This window comes from Lithobates pipiens, unplaced genomic scaffold (genome assembly GCF_037356315.1).
Source record: "Lithobates pipiens isolate NorthernLeopardFrog02 unplaced genomic scaffold, aLitPip1_a1.2 Scaffold_8, whole genome shotgun sequence".
Lineage (NCBI taxonomy): Eukaryota > Metazoa > Chordata > Amphibia > Anura > Ranidae > Lithobates > Lithobates pipiens.
Window position 1 is genome coordinate 220,347,040 of NW_027507903.1, and position 24,101 is coordinate 220,371,140.

A 24,101-nucleotide genomic window follows, 5' to 3' on the forward strand; every position below is an offset into this window, starting at 1 on the left:
AATGGCTTACGTATGGGGCCATAGTAAGCATGGGAGCAACAATATTTTTCATCATATACAAAAGCTCTGCTTATTGTTTTTCATCGGTACACTGCATTTGTGTTTCGCTGCTCCATCCCACAAAGTTGGTCCTTGAGATGGCCAATTCATTTATAAGTGCTTGCAGCAGTTGGCAATAGAGAGAGAATGATTGCACTGAACCAGTGAGAACTTCCTCTATTGGCAGTTCTAGAGATCACTCAATTTTTCGCAAACTCATGGAAGAGCTAGCTTGACCAAAAAAAAATATATATATATATATATATATATATATATATATATATATATATATATATATATATATATATATATATATATATATATATATAAAAACATACCTAAGATAAACACTGCAACAATATCTCAAAATATCTCAAAATGTGAATGGACTAAACACACTGTACTTTCTCTTTAATGGGTATATGAAGTGAAATTGCACCCATTTTTCTGACTGCCATCTAGTGTCTGTGGCTAGATGTGCAAGCCACAAGCAATTATACTTCAAAAATCAGTTTTTTGAAATGACTATACAGGAGTGTTTGAAAACTGAAATAATTTACTATTAGTCTATGGTCTTGTACAAACAAACATGATGCATTAGTACCACTATTAGACCCTTTCCTAGGAAAAATATGAAGGAGGACTACAGCATGGACTATTTACAGACACTGCAATCTAATGCAAAGCCAACACTTTTATGAACATGTGTTTATTGGTCCATTTGACTCAGTGCACTTTGTTTGTCTCAGGGGTCAAGGATCACCCAAGATGGCCATGATGAATGTAAGGCAAGCAGGTTGATTTGATTCTTGTGCGTGGCAACTCCCCTTGCCGAGTCATTAGACTATGATATTGTTGACCTAAGCATCAAACAACCCTGTAAATAGAACTGTAAAGTAGATTTACATTTATTAGCAAACTGTGCTGAGTTTTCTTTGCTTTATATGCTATATATCACTTTAATTTACACTTACTGCCTAAAGCCTTCATATTGAGCTGTTACCCTTTTGAGTTATTTTACTTACTGTGTATTAATTTGAGTCATTAACATACATTTCCTTGTATCCATTTAATGACATTTCTTCATTAATTTATTATAATTTAGACATTATTTTATTTTCAACCATATTCATGTTTATATATATACGTGCTCTCCATGGTTTTGCCACAAAAAGCATAGTTAAGGCTTAATAAATCATTTATTACTATTTATATTTATGAATTAATTCTTTATTAAAGCTGTTGTTATTGCTTTAATGAAAGTATAAATAAAAAGCTACATCAGACTTTTCTTTATTTCATAGTGTTTGGCATTTTTCTACAGCTTTAGCTTTGCAACAAGCAAAAAATACAGGAATTAATTTTTACCATGTTGTACCTCAGAGCTACGAAGGTGTAAGTAAAGGTCAGCTGTACAGGACCACTTGACCTTGACTTAAAGGATTTTTATTCTACAGAAATCCACAATTATATTTTTAATATTTCAATGTTGTTAGCTTACAAGAGATACCATATGCAAAATACAGTGACATTTTTAAACATATCAAACTAGGGCAGCTAGTGACAAAAAAACGCCCCAACAAACAATAATAAAAATAATCACCTAATAGACCACATATTGCATAAGAATAAAAAAGTACCCTTTTACAAAAATGTTATATTTTTGTACAGAAAAAATACATAAATCCACAGTGCATAAAGAAACAAAGAATTAACCTTTTGGTTAACAGTGCCAACGCTCTAAATGTGTATCCAACTTGTATCAATAAGTAGAAGTCCAACTTGGATCAATCAAAACAATCTATACGTGTCCTCTTGGAAATAATCCTTCTTCACCACAAAGCATGATCTACTTTAATGAATGTGCAATTCCACACTCTGTGCTCACATTGAAAACCCAGGACCAAGGACATGACCTTTTGAATATGAAAGAATATAATGCTCTACCTTTCCTTTTGCTGCAATCTCTCCATATGGTCTGCTGCTCCCCGTGATATAAAAAATTAAAAGCCTCAAATAGTGTAACAATGTATTGTATTTAAGGAATAATTCCAGGCATCAGCATGTATTATACATAGCTCCAACTTGGACCAATGTAATTATGTACAGTATATACCATGCCTGGCTGATGCCCCTGGAAGCTGGAAATCACTGACGTAGACACCACTATTTTGGTGATCACCACTTTTTTTTTTTTTTTTTTTACCACCGCAGGTCCTCCTCTACTCAAGGAATGCATGCATTTTTTTTAAGTGGTCACCACTGCAGGTACTGCAGCTTTACAATTGATGTATAATAACACAACCCCTTCACTTTTCTGTCTAGATGCAAACAAGGTTCTTCGCCCTGATTGAAGAAAATTTAAGTTCAGCAGATACAAATGCTGTAGCTGCTGAATTTTAATAAAACGACACTGAGAGTGAATCTTCCCAGTGGGGACACATTAAAATTTGTATGTTTTAATGAAAGCTTTTCACCGCTTTATGGAAAAAGTTTTTTTATTGCTGCAAGTTTCCCAATAATGTGAGAAGAAATGTTCCCAGTTGGAACACAGACAACTTATGGGAAAGCATTAAAATGTACCAGTTATGAAATGATATTGTGTAAGTGGATAAAATGTCATCATTAATTATTATGTAATGTATTTGAATATAGATCTTGACCCTTTCCCTCCTGAGGAGCGACCAGAAGTAAAAGTGAAGGAAGGCACAGGAGTGATGCTGATTTGTGACCCTCCTCCACACTTCCCAGGTGATAATCTTTAAAATGATAAACCGTTTCTTTCTTACGTGTGTCATATATATAATTTACATCATATATATTGAGTATATTATGCCAACAAGACCAACAGCATATGCTTCATTATCATTTGAGCTGCCTTATTTTCTTCCTTTTTGATTGCAAAAACAACTTTCAATGGTAAAACTGGTAAAAAAGTATGGCTTGTAAATTTACAAATATTGGCTTCCCATAGAAAGTCAGGTGTTCACACTTTTTGGGCTGAAAACACTCCCTCCAGGCTAGGAACATTATACCCTTCCACCACCACTGAAAACAGTCTCTTGGGACTTTAATGGCAGATGGAAGTGACTAATTAATGGTGCATGATTATACAGGTAATCAATGATGGCCTGCACCCGCCTTCCTGCTGTGATGAATAAGAAAAAGAAAACGCACATTGGGAAATGATTCTTATGCTACCCAGTGAGGTCAGTTGGCTGCTTACAAACATCTATTGGATATTTAGAATTGCTTTGAATGTAAAACTGATTACAGGTTTGCATAACAGGATAAGTACACTTTCAACTGTAATCCAAATGGTGCCCACTTCTTGCCCTCAGTAGCAAAATACCATATAGAATCCCATACATTGGTACAGAATTTAAGCTATTAGGCTACCCTGCACATCCACATCCTGTATCCTGTGCTATTCAGGTTAAATCCAGAGCAGAAAGCCTGTTGCATGCAACTGGTGATAACAGGAGAATGTCACGGATCTTAATGGCAAATCCTATCTGCAACTCAGCACATACTACTGAAAGATTGCCAATATATTGTTTATTACCTTTGGCTTTCTGCTCTATATATGGTGTGAATCAGTGGCGACTGGTGCTCAACATTTTTGGGAGGGTGCAAACAAACTGAAAAATACTGGAAAAAAAACAATCAATTGCAGCCTCACTGTGCCATCAATTGCAGCCACTGTGCCCATAAAATGCAGCAACTGTGCAAATAAAATGCAGCCACTGTACCCCATCAAATGCAGCCTTTGTGCCCATCAAATGCAGCCTTTGTGCCCAACATATGCAGCCTGTGCCCATCATACAGCCTCTGTGCTCATCATATGCAGCCTGGGTCCATCATATGCAGCCTGTGCCCATCATATGCAGCCACTGTGACCTCCTTGCGCTCGCCCGTTAGCCGTCTGACCATCATTTACCCATCCTGGTGGTGGGACATGCAGTGGGTCAGGTGACAGCTCCTGCATCCATGCTTCTCTGTCCTCCCATGCGTCTCTTCTTCCATTAGGCGTCCAATCGGAGCATCTGTGCCTTCAGCCAATCAGGTGACGGGTATTAGATCCATGCCTCCTGATTAGCTGAGAGGCGGTTCAGTGTTAGAAAAGTAATATCCATTTGCTTTTCTAACACACCTGGGTGGACTGCGAGCGCAATGCTTTGTGCTCCAAGTCCACCTTTTTTGAAGCCTAGTAGAGCCTATGGCTCTATTCAAGTGCTTCAAACACCCCCTCCCCTGGAATTCTGGTGCCTGAAAAGGGGCTAGACGCCTGAATAGGGGATGGCTACAGCGGCCATGGATAGATTCATGCTATGCATGAATCTATCCATTCTACACAGAGGAGGTGGTGTGACAGAGGGGGCGACACCCGTGCATCTTTAATGGATGCACCGCCACTGGTGTGAATGTAGTACAAGCTGCAAAAACTCTGCTCAGGCAGTGAAACCTAAAAAGATAAGTATACTCAACTTTTCTTTAAGAACTTGCAAACCTCATCTTCTAATATACATATGCTGCCCTCCTTTATTAAGCTTTTCTTCCAGTGTGGAAACTGCCACTTAGGTAGGATTTTACAGAACTGTATCACTACAATCATTGTGATTTTATAGTACTTGGGCACTATATAGCACACTGATCACCTACTATCATTGTTAATGATAGGATACGCCTCAATCATTGTTGAGAAAGGAGGTTATAGTACAGCAAACAAAATACAAAAACAGAAATGTTAGAGAATTTAAAGCACAAGAAAAGATTGCTCATTTATGTTCCAGTGCTCATTATTAATCAGTTAATCAATGGCAAAGCGTCATTTCCATGCACTAATTAAAACAGTCAATATCCATTCCACATCTGGTCCTGAAGCTTATGAGTCATTTATTTATTTATTATGGCAACCTAGAGAATGTGCATCACATTGTGAAACCAGTAGTAGTCACTTTAAACAAGGCCTGTTCTGTAATGTTATAGACATTTCATAGTTTCCCCATACCACTTCTTTAGTACCAGTGAGTGTCAGAAAGATATCCCCACCATTTATATGAAAACCAGTAGCACAGGCACCTTAATGCAATCGCCATGGAATATGTGGAAGTTTATACACAAATGATAGTGTGCTTCTTATTTTGAAGAAAGTTTGAACCATACTATGTACAGAATATATAATCAAACAGTGAAACAACAGTGAAACAAATCATTCAATTAAAGTATTTAGTTCATATGCTGCAAATAGATGACATATGTCATGTAAAAAGAGGGTTTTGGGGTGACGCCTGGACCGGCATGGTGTGAGGAGTGCTGATCAGGAGCTTTTCTTGCTCAAACTCCGTTACCACAAATCCTTCGGCTAATACCGACTTCCCTGCCACAAACACAGCCATCTTCTTCTCACGTCCTCAGCGAACATGTCGCCACCAAAAAAAATGACGGACACAATCGCTAAGCTGGATAAGTACAGGCTTAAGGAGAAGGGGGCCCCTGGGGAAATTTGCGCCGACACGCCTCCACATGTGGACTCAGCCACGGAAGACACTGCACGTGTGCTCGAGGCAATATCAGACTGCAAAAGCACCCTGACGTGCAAATTTGAGGAACTAAAAATTGATGTGTACCTGATTCGCCAAGACCTACAGAAGCTCAGAGACCGGGTCACAGAGACGGAAACCCACATCACCTGTGTGGAGGATGAAGTCCCGCCATTGCAGATTGCATCTGAATGGCTATAACATCAGCTAAACACAGTACTAGCCAAGCAAGACGACATGGAAAACAGGCTTCACAGGTGTAACCTGCGATTTGTGGGGCTGCCTGAGGGAGCGGAGGATACTGACCCCCCTCATTCCTGGAAGGTCTTCTCATATCCACATTTGGGACATCTGAGTTCTCCACGTCGTTTGTTGTAAAAATAGCTCACAGACTGGCTGCCAGACCCCCTCTCCAAGGTGCACCCCCCAGAATTTTATTGCAAAGCTATTGAACTTCTGAGACCCGGATGCAGTCCTCTGTCTCACCAGAGTGAAGGGCAACATGCCCTTCAAGAATGGTGAGATTAGGGTATTCCCTGACTTTTCTGCCTAAGTTCAGAAAAAGAGGGTGCACTTTACTGAAGCCAAGCGACAACTCCCGATCCGCCACTACTTGTATGCCATGCTCTTCCCCGCCAGACTTTGTGTCGTGGGAGAGGACAGGGCGCATTTCTTTGACAGGCCAGAAGCTTTGCCTGGCTGGAAGATAGAGTGGCACCCAATCAAGCCCCTGCTTAAGACACAGCTAGCCTACATCACTACATGTCCAGACGCTGCCAAGATGGAAGACATGCTGAACACCAACTATACCCGGATGTCTTTGCCTACCCCCTATAAGGTACTGTAATCCTTAACCCCTGCCCAAAGCCTCTCATGACTCTGTGCTCGCTGCTCTTCCCCAGAACACCCGGACCACGCCACCCCCCCACCTTGACACATCCGCTGCTATCTATACCCCCTTTTCCACCTCCTTTCCCCTTCTCATGGCCCCATGATGGCAGGAGGCGATTGAAGCCCTGGACATTTGTTTACCACAAGCCACCACCCAATGCGATGCCCGGGACATGGATCAACAACCTTAAATCCTTTTGTCTCCCCCATGTATACTATCCTGGAAGCCCTGTGCCGGGAGTCACACTAATCATGCTACTGCACGTTCTTCAGCAGATAATCATCCCCCTAGTTACGGGAGTCCTAACAAACTCCGCTGTTGAAATTGACAACTGTAATGTATGTTTTACAACTCAAGCACTGTTTCCCTGGCCTGTCTGGCTACATCAGCCAGCTTCCAGTGTAAACCCGGGGCAGTGTCGGTCCAGACATGTCAGAGTGTTAGTTCAAGTTTGCTTAAAGTTTTATTGTTGGTTAACCGTTTCGCAAATGATAATTGAAAAGAAGAGTTATATATGTCGGTATTTGATCGGTAACATCATGTATAGGTGATGCACTGGGGCCCTATTTGCAGTTGTCCCCCTCGGGCCCCAGTGAATCGCTTACCTATACCCTGTCCTCGTCAGCACCCGGGCCCCCCAGATGGCACCTCACGTCTTCAAGATTGCGGGGTGGACTCGTGCTGTTGGGTGCAGCCATGGGCTGGCACAGACACTGATATTCTAACTGATGTGTTATGCCTAACTTAAAGTGGTTGTATAGTCAATTTTTTTACTTTTACCTACAGGAAAGCCTATAATAAGGCTTACCTGTAGGTAAAAAAAATATTCCCAGTGGCGAATGCTCACAAGGGGATTCTCGGCTGAAACCCCGGCAGACGCCTGACCCTGCTGGGATGAAATCTCCCACGCGCATGCGCGGGAGTGACGATAACGCGGCTCCGGCCACTCACAGCGTCAGAGCTGCGATACCCGTAAGAAACGCAGAGGGAGCATGTCAGCTCCCTCGGCGTGGATCGGGCCAGATGTCAGGCCTCGTTCTAAGGTGAGTATTTCATAATGAGCTAGTATGCGGTGCATACTAGCTCATTATGCCTTTTCCTTTGCAGGTGGCAAGAAAAAAAACACATTAGCGTGTATACAACCGCTTTAAAATGTGTTACCTGGAATGTGCGTAGTATTAGAGCCAAGCCGAAAAGAAATGCGGCACTATTGCAACACGATGATGTCATGGTGCTGGTGGAAACCATCTCACGGGCCACACTCAAGAAACCCTGGGTGGATGGCTTTATCAAGCCCTCTACACTGCAAACTCCAGAGGGGTCGCAATCTTAGTGGCGAAAGCCACACAATTCACACTATTGACACTCAGATGTGACCCCCAGGGAAGGTTTCTATTTTTGCAGGGCAGAATTAACAGACTTGAACTCCTAATACTAGCAATATATGTACAACCTCCCTTCCAATTTAGCATATTGACAGAGTGCGTGTCATTTTTGTCTGACTGTTCCTGCACCCTGGATGGGCAACTTTAACAACATGGTCAGTGGGGATCTAGACAGATTGACTATGACATCCCCAACTAACCTCACCCATTCCCACACAAGATTTGGCAAACTCCTTAAATAACTCGCTCTGGTAGACCCAGGGAGACATTGCCATCCCCAAGACAAGGTGTACTCTTGCTTCTCTTCAACACATAGCACTATGTCATGAATAGACTCAATTTTGATATCCCACTCCCTTCTGCTGCTCCTTGGGGATATAGGTTTTAGCCTTTGTATCCTTTCTGATCATGCCCCTTACTGGATTGAGCTTGACTTCCCCCCCACAACCTATGTCTGGAAACATAACCCCCTTTGGTTATCAGTGGTTCTTGGCATAGAGGGGGTTGGAGACGAGTGGGAATTATTTTTCCAGTCCAATAGGGACTCAGCCCCATTTGACAAAGTTTGGACTCATTTAAATCCCAGGCCTGCATGATACTCTCCCAGCACATCTCTATGTATAGGAAGACCTCCTCACAGGTGGTCCAATAGGCAGAACAAAAACTGGCAGATGTAGAGAAAATTTTCTCTAACAATCCAACTGATACGGCTGACCAACTGAAACTGCAGGCCCGGATGGTCTCTATTTTGAAAAGGCTTAGAGGATTTTTTTTACAGTAAACAGAGGATGTACGAATGCGGAGAGTGGACGGTGTGGCTACTAACCTATATTGCACACCTGGAACACAGACCACCTACTGTGGTCTCCCTACGAAATGCAGGTGACATTTTGATCACTGATCCTGATAAGGTGGCTAGGGAGTTTCGCTTTTTTGTCGCATCCCTATACTTATCTACTAATAACCCCAGGGAGGAAGTGGTGGCACTCTTAGCCGACATTGCCCTTCCTACACTCTCCCAATTCCAATCTGAGATGCTGGAAGCTCCCATTTCTAAGGAGGACATAATGGAGGCAATGTCATGCCTTAACCCATCGAAGGCTCCTGGCTCAGATGGTCTTCCCCTCGAATTTTACACAACTTACTGCGAAACCCTAGACCCCAAATTATACAAATTATTCTACCATATATTCAAATCCGGCTCCTTACCTAAATCGATGAGTGAATCCTTTATAGTACTCATACCCAAACCCATTAAAAACCTGGAATTCCCTGAATCGTATTGCCCAGTTTCCCTCCTTCAATTAGACATTAAGATCTTGGCCAAGGTCCTGGTGCTGCGATTGAATAAAGTGATCCTCTCCCTGATCCATCCAGACCAGACCAGGTTTATGTCTGCAAAAAATATGGCATTGAACCTGCAGGCCACAAATGACCAGATAGGATCCAGAGTTGTGGTGTCTTTAGATGTTGCAAAGGCATTTGATTCTGTAGAGTGGTACTATCTCTGGGAATGTCTGGCACAGTTAGGATTCAGGCCCAACTTTACCAAGTGGATCCAACTCCTTTACCAAGATCCTAGCGCCAGGCTGTTGGTCAGTAGGAGGGTCTCTGGCGCCTTCCCCCTTTCCTGGGGCACGCGCCAGGGATGCCCATTGCCCCCCCTGTTATATACCTTGGCGGTGGAAACTTTGGCGTCCTCTTTACGTACACACACCCAGGAATCAGGGGCCTGCAATGCGGCCACTTGACAGACAGTGAGTCTATAGGCAGACGACATGTTACTTTACTTAGAAGGCGCTGGCCCTTCCCTAACGACAGCCCTAGGAGTAATACAAAAATTCGGAAAATACTCAGGCCTGAAAATTAATTGGGACAAATCCCAGGTCCTCCCCCTTGATATTGGCGCCCCCACAGAGACCCAAGCCTCCTCCCACCTCATTCAAGTTAGCCCCATGAAATACCTTGGCATAATAATCACCTGCTGCCTGGATGAATATGTCAAACTGAACATAGATCCCCTGTTCGTAACCCTAAAAACCAAGACATAGACGTGGGCCAAATTTCCCTTGGGAGTAATGGGTTGCATAAACCTAATCAAAATGGTTTTACTTCCCAAGTTCTTATATGTACTATGGAATGCCCCGGTGTACCTACCCCTGAGGATTTTCAAATCTATAGAAGCAATTCTAAATTCTTTTGTGTGAAGCAAAGCCTGACACAAATTATCTTGGCAGGTGCAGAAGAACCCCACCAAACTAGGGGGAGCAGCGCTGACAGAATTTAATTTGTATTATCTGGCAGCACAACTGTCCCATTTCTTCTATCTAGATAAAAATTATAAGGGCCGTTATTCAGGGGTCAAGTCCTGGGGAAAAAAGTGTGGGAACTCCCACCCAAGATCCACTCACCCACCAAAAAAATAAAAATGATGGGACACTATTCCTCCGACTGCCACTCTATACACCTAAGCTAGCTGTGGGGGCTATCTTACCAAAGAAACACGTGTGTGTGTCACTTCACTCAGCAGAGCCACTAGGTACTCACGAGTCTGCCGTTCCTGGCTGCCATAGTCGCCACCGCATCAGTACAGGCTGCAGCAACTTCCAATCCAGTCCTCACGTCGGCACCTGGCCCTCTCTCTTCACAGCTCTGCCTTTGCAATTTGTAGAGTGTGCCAATGCTGGGACAAGATCATCCAGTGCCCAGGGCAAACTCCTCACCCCCATATGCCCCCTTCTAGCACAAATACCTCCCCCTCAGCACAAATACTCACTCCCCATATCCCACCTACAACATAAATCCACAAATTCTCTTACCTCCAATCCCCCCTCTCAGCACAGACCCCTGTCCCCTCCGTCTCCCCCTAGCAGCAAAAATCCCACCTTTCAGCACAAATCCTTACCCTCATATAACCCCTCCCAGTACTAATCCCCCCTCTCAGCACAGACTCCTGTCCCCTCCTTCTCCCCCTAGCAGCAAAAATCCCACCTTTCAGCACAAATCCTCACCCTCATATAACCCCTTCCAGGACTAATTCCCCTTCTCAGCACAAACCCTTGCCTTCACCTTCTTTCCTAGGACACATCCTCCCCCATCTCCCCATCCCAGCATAAATTCTCCCTTTCATCACAAATCCTCTCATCTCCCTTTCTCGGCATAAATTCTCTCTCATCTCCCCCTCCCAGCATAAATCCCCCCTCTTAGCAAAAATCATCACCCCCTCTCCCCCTCCCAGCAAAAAAATTCCCCCCCTCAGCAAAAATCCCCCCCCCATCTCAAACCTGTGCCTCCTTCTCTTCTCTCCCAGTACAAATCCCCCCCATCTCCCCCTCCCAGCATATATTACCCCTCTTAGAAAAAAAAACCTCCCCCATCTCCCCCTCCCAGCAAAAATCCCCCCTCTCATCACAAATCCTCCCCCATCTCAAACCGCCTCCTTCTCTCCTCTTCCAGTACAAATCCCCCTCCCATCTCCTTCTCCTGTTCTGTAAGAGCAGCCTGATATGCTGGGACTTGTAGTGCCCTGGATTATAGGGGACTGAAGAATGGCAGCCTACTCTGCTGGGACTTATAGTGCCCTCTGTGGGGGACTGATGATTCCTCAGTCCTCCCACAGTCTAGGGCACTACAAGTTCCAACATAGGAGGCTGCCATATCTCAGCCCCCAACAGAGGGCACTACAAGTTCCAGCAGAGTAGTCTGCCACCAGTCATCCAAACACAGCATGAGGAGACCGCACAGCCTTTCACCCCCATACACTTCTCCCCATTCTCCCCTTACAATAGTGTCCTCGGCTTCTGGCTGCCCCTCTTCAGAGTCTGGGCAGCATGTCAAACTGCATGGTGGGGCAGTGGGCGGGATTTCCCCTTGTCAGACACGTCCCCCCTCCCAGACTCCGGCGCAGCAAACAAGGCTGGAGATCACTCCAGCACCGCTCACACACCTCAGTAGCTGTGGGCAGCAGCGGCTGGATCTACAGACTGGGCATCGGCAGATGCGGCTGCCGACTTCCTTCCTGCACTGTGTCCTTCTGTCCTTCACTATGCGGCGATGCTGATCATCGGCGCTTAGTAAAGGATCGGCTCGGGCGGCTCTAGTCTGCAAAGGGAACGGTGTTCCTGCTGTGAAAAAAGTGCAGGGACGCCGTTCCCACGCGTTCCCGCAGGACTCGAGCCCTGCCGTTATTTGGCCCTTGTCTGCACCCCATACACACAAATACATACCCACCCTTTCCAGCTTCTCCTCAGGGTCCCGACAGATCCTTGGGTTTTGGGAAGCCGAAAGGGACTACTTTACCACTTACCACTGTAAAATATGGGAAGTGGTAAAACGCAGGCTCAAGACCCCTCCTACGCATTCGCCGACACCCCTCTGGGATAACCCAGGCCCCAAAGAACTACTAACAATACCAGACCATACATTTTGGATTACTCAGGGTGGGATGAGCCTAACAGACATATTTTGTGGTAATATTCTTAAGTCTTTCAACAACTCAGATTTGTTTAGTCTCCCTATTTCTATGCACTTTCATTACCTCCAGCTCCGTCACGCCTTACAGACTCAATTTTTTGATGACTCCCCTAACCTGGAACAATTGGACATTCTAAACATAATAACTGGGCCGGAATCTCCAAAACTTATCTCAATATTTTACAATTCTCTCCTTCGTCCAACCGCCACAAAACTTGCCTAGTCCTTAAAAGACCGCTGGACTTGGGACGTGGGGAAGATGGAGGACGACGAATGGGAGGATACATTAGATACGTGTAGAAAAGTCTTTCCCAAGCTCTGAGGCCGTCTCACACAATTATACATTATACATAGGTCTTATTTGACTCCTATTTGCCTAGCTAAATATAAAACCGAATACAGCCCATTATGCCCTAAATGCGGTAGCTCCACCAGCACCTTCTTCCATATTCTTTGGTCCTGCTCAATAATGCAAGACTACTGGTCCCACATAGTGAAATTCATACATGACAAGATGGGGTCTCCCCTTACTCTATGTCCTAAACAATGCTTACTGGGAGTATTCCCAGACTCAGACTCAGATAGATTTCACTGTATATTTTTTATACAGAGACGCTATTTACAGCTAGACTGCTCATAGCGCGTAAAATGCTCAGGTCGCTACCACCAACACTTCAAGAATGGATATCTGCAGTGAATAGTATCCTGCCCTATAAAAAAGAACTCCCACAGGGGATGCCCAGCCAAATATGGGAAGATTTGGGACACTTGGCTAGACACTGCATCCATGTGCGATGAGATAGCCGAATTAACCTCATTATTGTGAACAAACCGCATGTTGAACGATCTCTCCCGATAATGTACTTAATGAGTTTGGATACCCAGGACTACAGATCAGAATATTGTGTTTTGTGTATGACAACAGACCTTCATGAGTTCTCTAGTATATGCCATCTCTTTTTCTTTGTTATTTTGTTTATTGATTGTAATACCAATGTCAATACCCTGTAAACATGTAATCTTCTCAAATAAAAAACAAGTTATTTGTAAAAAAAAAAAAAGAGGGTTTGAATTTTTCTCAGGATAGTGATGCACTCAACTGAATGTAAAGCCATGTTAAAAGGTTGGAATGTCCACCATGCTCATGTGCCCTCCACCGCAATATAAACCTCTTACTGGATGATTATGATCCCCAATTATAGAGCTCAAACATGCATACAGAACATCCGCCCCCTTCAGGTGTCTCCAAGCTAAACCAATACTGTTTACTGGGTCCCGGCATGTAACGTTCACCAATATAGTTATCTCAACCCCAAATCCAGACTCATAGTCTTCATGGAAGGAAAGGAATATAGGAAGCAGCATGAATACTGCTAATGTACATTTTTGTTAAAAAAAGAAGAAGATTTTTCAAGTCAAATATATGCAGTCTGGTAACACAAAGCCTCGCCGACAGCCGGTATGGATGGGTGTATAATTTCACAGGTTTGTAGCCCCACCCAAAATTTGAGTGGGGCTATGATCCTGTGACATCATATGGCCACCGATGCCGGCCGTTAGCAAGGCTTTGTGTTACCTGGCCAGGAAAGGGAGGGAATGATTTTGATGTCCCTTCCTAAACCATACCAGGTCACATGCCCTAAACATGGGGGGAGGTATCCTGCCAAGGGGGAAATAATTTTGATAGGACAATGGCCACTTCCCCACAAACCTGGCCCGGTGAGGGGCTTATTGGAAACTGGAAGCTCCCTTTAACAATAAGGGGGCACCCAGATAAGAGCCCTCCCATGTGGATGAGTAAGGGGTAAATAGTACGCCTACTCATTCGCATAAAAGTATACAGTAAATAAAGACACACACACACACACACAAAATACCTCACAATGCAAATCCATCATCAGTCATGCCATCCACCCAAAGAAAAAACTTGACTACTCAAACACAACAACCATCGGCAATAAAAGGGAAGGAGTGGAGAAAGTGGTGACATCATGTTATTGCCCAAATATGGCCATGTGGCCATATTTAGGCAAAAAGGTTTTTCCCCTATCCTCACCACTTTGCTTACATGGCTTGGGATTCCTGTGACATCAATGGTTGCTAAAGATGAAGCAGGAAGCTGTATATTCATCGACAATGTACACCCTAAACATTTGGTGTTTAGACAAACGTCCAAGTTGGGAACGATTGGATCGAACACTGAGCTCATCCCTACCTGCCTCCAGATAGGTGGCAGTAAACTTTTCCAACTGAAAAGGAGAAGTACGGCCAAAGCTCTTTTGGCCATACTTCTTTTGTGGGTCACAAGAGTTGTGTGACTCAGATTCAGCCAACAGCAGGCTAAAGTCCGCTGTTGGCAGACATTGCAGAGCCAGACCAGGCTCTGCAGGGAACCTGACAATGTTGGGATCCAGACAGATACTTGACAGGCAGCTGGCTTAGTCTCTTAGCATAACTCTGAGAGCCTGAGCCAGCAGCTTTCACCCTCTCCACAGTCCATTGCTCCAGTGAGAGCTGTAGGGACAGATCACAGAGCGGTGACTGATAGTCAGCTCAGAGCAGGCCTGAGAAATGAGCACTCAGTGGTCTTTGGTCTCTCAATTCTGTAGAGCTGGCAGGGGACAGCTGCAGCATTGGATCCATGCTGCAGCCATCTAGGTGAGTATTTGTGTTTATTTTTTTTACAGTCCTATACCTCTTTTTTAATGTATGCAACTTCTGATTGTGTATGGGGAACACAAAAAAGAGAAATTAAACATAAAACTAATTTTTAAACCTTGTTTGTGTGCTTCCTTCAATAGACATGTACCAGATTTTTAGGCATTTTAGATTGGTTAAAAAAAATCCAAATTTTCCTTAAAAGTGCAGATCTATAACATTTGCGCAAGGTATTTATAAAAGGCCTGAGATCCGATATGTGATTTTGTATTGTGGACAGATATTGCTCTTGTGCTGATTTTAGCAGAATCACAGAGGAAGGAACTTCTCCTTCAGAGAATATAAGGCCTCTTCTCCGAGACTCTTTGAAGATGGCACAGTATTCTCAGAGGTTGGCAGTGGGAAAGGTTTTGCAGAGTTTTAGTGAGTAGAGTGGCAACATAAAAGTAAGGTGAATCCTTCATATCCTCCATATGAGGAATACCTAATTCAGATTCTCTCCTGACTCAGTATGAATACTTACTTAGTATAATATAACTTTATTTTATATATAACCTTTTATTACATTTTTCATTTTTTTTTTTTAATGATTGTGCTTATAACCAAATTTTCTTGATTGCAAATACAGTGTTACATTTAAGACAGTACTTTCAAAATTAATTTACAGTAAGAATTTGAGAGACAAAGCTTGCCTATCATAAACACACACAAGGAATAACAGCACAGTATACTAGACAAGTCGTTAGGTATCCCCATTGCTGGACAACTGGAAGCACGTGGCTCCATGTCATGCAAATGCCAGCCTATATACAATTCAGCATTTGAGATAGCTCTTAAAATCAAGAGTACTCTTTCCAAACTGCTGCTGCCAGATACTACGGCTCCATTTACCCCAAATGCACCTGGCTCTGTGCCAAGATTTGGTGCATTAGCTTTTTTGGAGTGGAGGGAGGCCCATTCAAATTATTGATGTCGCTCCAAAAACGCTCCACAAAAAAAAAAAAAAAAAAAGCTAAAAAAAACGTGCTGTAGCAGCTGTCACTGTGCTGCGCTCAGGTATGCAGGAAGCCTAACTGATACTGGACCTTTGATTCTACCAGGGGGTAATGTACATGCAATCTACTTGGTTTTAATACCATAAATTGTGAACTGGTAAAGAAATCTTTGGACCCCTTACCTATTTACCTGTTATAAACTGAAGAACAAAGAAGAACGATTGTGCAGAGGCTGTTTATTAGACCTTTTAGTAGTTCACCCAGAAGAGGGTTTTAGCCGATTGGACACCTTTCTAAAGGGGATGCCAGGTGTGTTGCATGCAATCCCACCCACCCTATGCAAGAAAAAAAACCCAGGTATGAGATGCACCAAAAAGCTCAGTGTTCTCTAGAATACTGCAATCACTGATCAGCAAATTATATCACCTGTGATGTATTTCAGTTATCTTGCGAACCTGGCCTGTTAGTGGGCCCTGAGGACAGGGTTGATGACCGCTGCTCTAACAGGAGAACCTTTGCAAAGGGTGCCGCTCTATTTAAGGACCACTCTAAAAACCCACCTCAGTGGTAAAGAGCATGCTGGTTGGTATCAGCATGGCCACACAGTAACTATTACAGTTGCAAAAAAAAAGTATGTAATAACCCCTAGACTAATGAGCTCTCCAAGAGCTAATTGGAGTGAGGTGTCAGCCAACTGGAGTCCAATCAATGAGATGAGATTGGAGGTGTTGGTTACAGCTGCCCTATAAAAAAAACACACACCAGTTCTGGATTTGCTTTTCACAAGAAGCATTGCCTGATGTGAATGATGCCTCGCACAAAAGAGCTCTCAGAAGACCTACGATTAAGAATTGTTGACTTGCATAAAGATGGAAAGGGTTATAAAAGAATCTCCAAAAGCTTTACTGTTCATCTGCCCACGGTAAAGCCGCGTACACACGGTCGGAGAATCCTTCGGAATGCGTCTTATCGGACCGTGTCGTCAGATAATCCGACTGTGTGTGGTATGCATCGGACTGATTCCGTCCGAATCTCTGTCCGACCCAATTTTCCAACATGTTGGAAATATTTCCCGACCAACTGGGCCGGTCGGACGTAATCCGATCATGTGTAGAGAATTTTGATCGGACCAAGTGCCACGCATGCTCAGATCAAATTCCTACATCAAAGCTATTGGCTACTAGCCTGAATCTAGTCCCATCGTAACCAAATTACGTCATCACGTTCTGAAAGATGGGATTTTTCGACAACTTAGTCCGACCGTGTGTATGCAACAGTTTCGGACACAATCCGTCAGACTAAATCTGATGGACAAAATCCGACGGATTTGGTTGGCAGAATCTCCGACCGTGTGTACAGGGGCTAAGACAAATTGTCTATAAATGGAGAAAGATCAGCACTGCTGCTACTCTCCCTAGGAGTGGGCATCCTGTAAATATGACTGCAAGAGCACAGTGCAGACTGCTCAATGAGGTGAAGAAGAATCCTAGAGTGTCAGCTAAAGACTTACAAAAGTACCTGCATATGCTAACATTCCTGTTAGCGAATCTGTGATACTGTCAGAAACCATGAATCAGACCGAGACAGAAGTACAATTAAATCACACTTGTTTATTAATAAAAAATAAAAAGGTAAATAGAGAAAGCGTAGTCAAGGCATAGCCAGAGTCCACTAACCAGATCGAGTAGTCAACCAGTCCAGAGTTCAATAACCAGATCGGATAATCAGCCAGGCCAGAAGTCAGGGATCCAAGTGGAGCAACAGTAAATAGGATAAGGGATGTCAGCAAGCCAGTCTTTACGCAGGAGATGGTTTCTTGTGATGTGACCAAGGCGAAGGCAGAGATGAAGTGAGCTGGACAGCTTTAAGTAGGCAGCTAGGTAAATGTGGAGAGAGATAAGAGCTGGCAATTAGCCGACAGCTGAGCAGCCAGCCCAGAGAAGGAAGGGCTAAGCCCTGACAGATATGTAAAACACTAAACAAGAATGGATTTCATGGGAGGATACCACAGAGGAAGCCATTGCTGTCCAAAAAAAACATTGCTGCATGTTTACAGTTTGCACAAGTGCACCTGGATGTTCCACAGCAGTACTGGAAAAATATTCTGTGAACAGATGAAACCAAAGTTGAGTTGCTTGGAAGAAACACACAACACTATGTGTGCAGAAAAATGGCACAACACACCAACATCAAAACCTCATCCCAACTGTGAAGTATGGTGGTGGGGGCATCATGGTTTGGGGCTGCTTTGCTGCATCAGAGCCTGGACGGATTGCTATCATCTAAGGAAAAATGAATTCCCAAGTTTATCAAGACATTTTGCAGGAGAACTTAAGGCCATCTGACCACCAGCTGAAGCTCAACAGAAAATGGATGTTGCAACAGGACAACGACCCTAAGCATAGAAGTAAATCAACAACAGAATGGCTTAAACAGAAGAAAATACGCCTTCTGGAGTGACCCAGTCAGAGTCCTGAGCTCAACCTGATTGAGATGCTGTGGCAAGACCTCAAGAAAGCGATTCACACCAGACATCCCACAAATATTGCTGAACTGAAACAGTTCTGTAAAGAGGAATGATCAAGAATTACTCCTGACCGTTGTGCAGGTCTGATCTGCAACTACAGGAAACATGTGGTTGAAGTTATTGTCATAAGTAAGTTATCATTCCAAAAGGGTTCACATACCTTTTTGTGCAACTGTATATTGTTTTTTTTTAATTACAAAAAATAAACAAAAATGTAGCCCTCCCAGGGCCCTTTGTTTTGACTACAACAAGCACTTAGACCCCTTTCATACTGGGGTGGAGCAGGCGTTATTTGGCCGCTAGTGGGGCGCTTTTAACCCCCACTAGTGGCCGAGGAAAGGGTGGATAGTGCCCGTGTAGTGGCACCGCCAAAGCACTTCAGCAGCGCTGCCCATTCATTTTAAGTGTATACACCACTCCCGCACCGCCCCAAAGTTGTTGCTTGAAGGACTTTTTTTCCTGTTCTGCAAGCGCACCTCCCCAGTTTGAAAGCACTCGGGTTTTCACACTGGGGTGGCTTGAGAGACGCTTTTCAGGTGCTATTTTTAGCGCAAAGATGCCTGAAAGGCACCCTAGTGTTAAAGGGGGTCTTAAGGCTTAATGTACACGGGACGTTTTACAACCTCTCCTGAACGATTTAACCTGACAGATAGTAACCGACGTTTAAAAAACGTAAGTTTTGCCGCGTTTACATGCTGTGTAGCAGCATTTGCGTATAGAAGCGTTTTTTTTTTCAAATAGTCAAAAATTAAAAAGGCCTGTAAATGAAATGTGGCTAAACACGAGTTACCGCGTTTACAAGCATTTACAAGCGGTTATAGGCTTTTGGCGTTTCCAATGCCTCTGAACATCTGTCCTGAATGCATTTTTTTTCTTTCCAAAAAAATGCTTCTATACTCAACTGCCTAGAAATGACTATAAATGACCCTGTGTACATGTATTTATACGATAACATAGAGGAGAGTTCAGGGGCAGCTAGAAAAAAATGCCCAACTGCTCCTAAACATCCATTTACCAGCAGCAGTGTACATAAAGTCTAAAGCCCCATACACACTATTAGATTTTCTGCTGATTTTTTTCTTCAGATTTACCAAAACCATATAATATGAGGTCAATCCTTAGGAGTTTCAATTTGTATGCAATCAGGCAGGCCCTTGCACTACGTGGTTTTGGTAAATCTGAGGGAAAAAAATCAGCAGAAAATCTGATAGTGTGTATGGGTCTTTACAAGGCCTATAACACTCATTTATTACTATACATTTTTGACAGCTTGAAATTAATTATGAATTAGCATGTGTCATTACTTATTCATTAAAAAGATGCAAAATGCATATTTTTGTGCAGAATGCTCTGTTCATCAATTTTGAGTGCATTGGGCCAAGCAGCTTTTTTACTGTATAAAACAGACAATTTTACTGGTCAAAAGTATTTCAAACTGGCATTTAACATACATTTCTTTCTTTCTTTCTTACACAGATGACCTTAATTACAGATGGATCCTAAATGAATTTCCAAATTTTATTAATGTGGATAAACGCAGATTTGTTACACAGACAAATGGAAATTTGTATATTGCAAAAGTGGAACAGTCAGACAAAGGAAATTACTCCTGTTTTGTATCCAGTCCTTCAATCACAAAAAGTGTATTTAGCAAATATACTTCACTGTTGCCCCAATCAGAATGTAAGTATCTCTCTACAACATAAAGCATATAAGTGATATATCATTGTCATTATAATAATTATTTACAGAGGTATAAATATTTACTTCCACTGATTGTAAAAATCAAATGTCAAAGCTAGACACCATAGGATAAATTAGCATATTTAATATGGTAATCAATTGTGCAGTGGGTACATTCAAAGTGGAGTTGTGAATGGTAACCCAATTTAATATTTTTCTGATTTAACTACACTAAATAGGATGGTTGCTATGGATTACTTTGGTTTCTTAAAGCATTAAGCATTATAAGCATTTTTTTAAAATAAAACATTGGGTGGATTTACTAAAGCTGGAGAGTGAACATTCTGATAATTTCTGCCTTTGCACATCTTAAAGTGGAAGTCCAGGCTCTAACTAGCTAAGCCTAAAACTGCTTTCACCCCCCTCCTAACTCTTATTCTAACTACCCTGTAAAGGGAAGATGCTTATACTTGCATATTTCCAGAGTGCTCTGGTCTGGTCAGGTGATCGGATCCGAGTGGCGGCTTCAGGGGAGAGGAGGGACAGCCAACAATGGATGCCCCATAGTAAGGCTATGGGTGATGCTCATGCATTCGGTTGTTGTCTCCTAATCCCCGAAGCTGGCTACTGGGGAGATCAGGCAGCTGAGCCAGAGTGCTCTGAGACTAGGTAAGTATAGGCATCTTCCTTTTACAGGGTCATTTTAAAAGGAGTTAGGAGGTAGGTGGGAGTTGTTTTAGCCCTAGTTAGTTAGAGCCCTAACTTCCACTTTAAATACTCTATCTCTATAGAATTTGTCAGACACTCTAGTTCTTGAATTCTGAATTGTTTAACACCTTTAGAGTTGCCTCCTTAAGGCATTTAGAAACCAGTATTCTATCTTTCATAATATATACTACTGTGCAAACGTTTAAGGCAAGTGTGAAAAAATGCTGTCAATTACAAATGTTTTCAGAAATAGAAGTTTTAATAGTTTATTTTTTTTCACTTAACTAATTAGAAAGTAAATGGACAGAAAAATAAATCCAAATCAAATCAATATTTGGTGTAACCACCCGTTGCCTTCAAAGCAGCATCAATACTTCTAGGTACACTTGCACACAGTTTTTGAAGGCACTCGGCAGATAGGTTGTTCCAAACATCTTGAAGAATAAGGATGAGCCGAACACCCCCCAGTTTGGTTCGCACCAGAACCTGCAAACAGAGCTAAACTTCGTGTGAACTTTAGAACCCTATTAAAGTCTATGGGACTCGAACGTTCAAAATATAAAGTGCCAGACCAGCACAGCGCAGTCCATCCATCCTTCCTCTGTCTCCACTGGCGGAGACACTGCAGGATCCGGGAAGCCTGACGTTTCTTATATGAGGAGGGCGGGGCCACCCGTCACATGACTACGCCCTCTCTAATGCTATTGGGGAAGCCTGGCTTCCCCAATGACGTGTGTGTGACCCAGCCCCCTCTGATGTAATGGAAACCTGCGTTACATGCTTTTTTTCCCTGCAGAAATTACTCTTTGTGCAGGGACAGTTCTAAGCACGGGATACATGCGCCCCTTTACAGGCATACTATTGACACCCCCCAGGTACGAAATTTAAAGGAATATTACACTTTTATTGTTTCACTTTAATCATTATTAAAATCACTGCTCCCGAAAAAAATGTCAGTTTTAAAACTTTTTTGTGCATTGATACATGTCCCCTGGGGCAGGACCCAGGTCCCCAAACACTTTTTAGGACAGTAACTTGCATATTAGCCTTTAAAATTAGCACTTTAGATTTCTCCCATAGATTGTACAGGGTGTTCCGCGGCTTTTCGAATTTTCCGCGAATTTGCCGCGAACACCCCAAATTGTTCACTGTTCGCCGAACAGGGGAACAGGCAATGTTCGAGTCAAAGCTCATTCCTATTGAAGAACTAACCACAGATCTTCTGTGGATGTAGGCTGCCTCAAATGCTTCTGTCTCTTCATGTAATCCCAGACAGATGATGTTGAGATTAGGGCTCTGTGGCAGCCAAACCATCACTTTAAGGACTCCTTGTTCTTCTTTACACTGAAGATAGTTCTTAATGACATTGGCTGTATGTTTGGGGTCATTGTCCTGATGAAGAATACATTTGGGGCCAATCACATGCCTCCCTGATGGTGCGGCATGATGGGTAAGTATCTGCTTGTATTTCTCAGCATTGAGGACACCATTGATCCTGACGAAATCTCCAACTCCATTTGCAGAATTGCAGCCCCAAGCTTGCAAGGAACCTCCACCATGCTTCACTGTTGCCTGCAGACACTCATTATTGTACCACTCTTCATCCCTTCAGCAAACAAACTGCCTCCTGCTACATCCACATATAAAAAATTTGACTTATCAATCCAGAGCACATACTGCCATTTTTCTGCACCCAAGTTCCTATGTTTTTGTTCATAGTTGAGTTTCTTAGCCTTGTTACCATGTTGGAAGTATGGCTTTTTGGATGCAATTCTTCCATTAAAATCATTTCTGGTCAGACATCTCTGGACAGTAGATGGATGTACCTGGATCCCACTGGTTTCCTCCAATTCTGTGCTGATGGCACTGCTGGACATCTTCTGATGTCGAAGGGAAGTAAGCACGTTGTATCTTTCATCTGCTACATTACATTTTTGTGTTTTGTTAAAATAACATAACAAACATAACAAACATTTTATACTTGCCTGTGCAATGGTTTTTTACACATGGTGTGTGACTTGTGACATGGAAATAAAATTAGTAGCAGAGTTTGGCTGTTCCTCACCCAGTTTTAAGCCTCCTACACAGCTGTTTCTGTTTCAGTTAATGACTGTGTATGAAATTGATGTTCATTAGCACCTGCTTAGTATAATTCGTTAATCATACACCTGACTCTAATCATACACCTGACTCTAAATACCTGACTTTGTGCAGGTGTGCAAATATAAGAATTTATGCTGGTTTGAAGCCAAAAGGTAGCCACACCAAATATTGATTTCATTTAATTTAGATTTTTTTTCCTGTTCGCTCACTTTGCATTTTGTAAATTGGTAAATATGAACAATTGAAATATATATTTTTGAAAGCATTCTTACTTAACAGCATTTCGTTACTCCTCCCTAAAACTTTTGCATAGCAACATATAGATCTACAGTGGGGGCGGATTCAGTATTCAGAGCCCCTTAAATGTTTCACTCTTTGTTATATTGCAGCCATTTGGTAAAATCATTTAAGTTCATTTTTTTTCCTCATTAATGTACACACCGCACCCCATATTGACACAAAAACACAGAATTGTTTTTATTTTAATTTATTTTTGCAGATTTATTAAAAAGAAAAACTGAAATATCACATGGTCCTAAGTATTCAGACCCTTTTCTCAGTATTTAGTAGAAGCACCCTTTTGATCTAATACAGCCATGAGTCTTTTTAGGAAAGATGCAACAAGTTTTCACACCTGGATTTGGGGATCCTCTGCCATTCCTCCTTGCAGATGCTCTCCAGTTCTGTCAGGTTGGATGGTAAACGTTGGTGGACAGCCATTTTTAGGTCTCTTCAGAGATGCTCAATTGGGTTTAAGTCAGGGCTCTGGCTGGGCCATTCAAGAACAGTCACTGAGTTGTTGTGAAGCCACTACTTTGTTATTTTAGCTGTGTGCTTAGGGTCATTGTCTTGTTGGAAGGTAAACCTTCAGCCCAGACTGAGGTTCTGAGCACTCTGGAGAAGGTTTTCGTCCAGGATATCCCTGTACTTGGCCGCATTCATCTTTCCCTCAATTGCAACCAGTCACCCTGTCCCTGCAACTGAAAAACACCCCCACAGCATGATGCTGCCACCACCATGCTTCATTGTTGGGACTGTATTGGACAGGCGATGAACAGTGCCTGGTTCTCTCCACACAGACCACTTAGAATTAAG

The 24,101-nt window shown here is 42.9% G+C and overlaps 1 protein-coding gene across 2 annotated transcripts in view; it reads left to right on the top strand.

The window, feature by feature from the left end:
* Positions 1-24,101, top strand: part of CNTN1 (contactin 1) — a 261,330-nt gene that overhangs the window by 144,945 nt on the left and 92,284 nt on the right. For both annotated transcript variants that reach the window (XM_077472309.1, XM_077472310.1), the window contains 2 exons: positions 2,695-2,790; positions 19,989-20,195. In XM_077472309.1, coding sequence (XP_077328435.1) covers positions 2,695-2,790; positions 19,989-20,195 — 303 coding nt within the window. The remainder of the gene's footprint in view (positions 1-2,694; positions 2,791-19,988; positions 20,196-24,101) is intronic.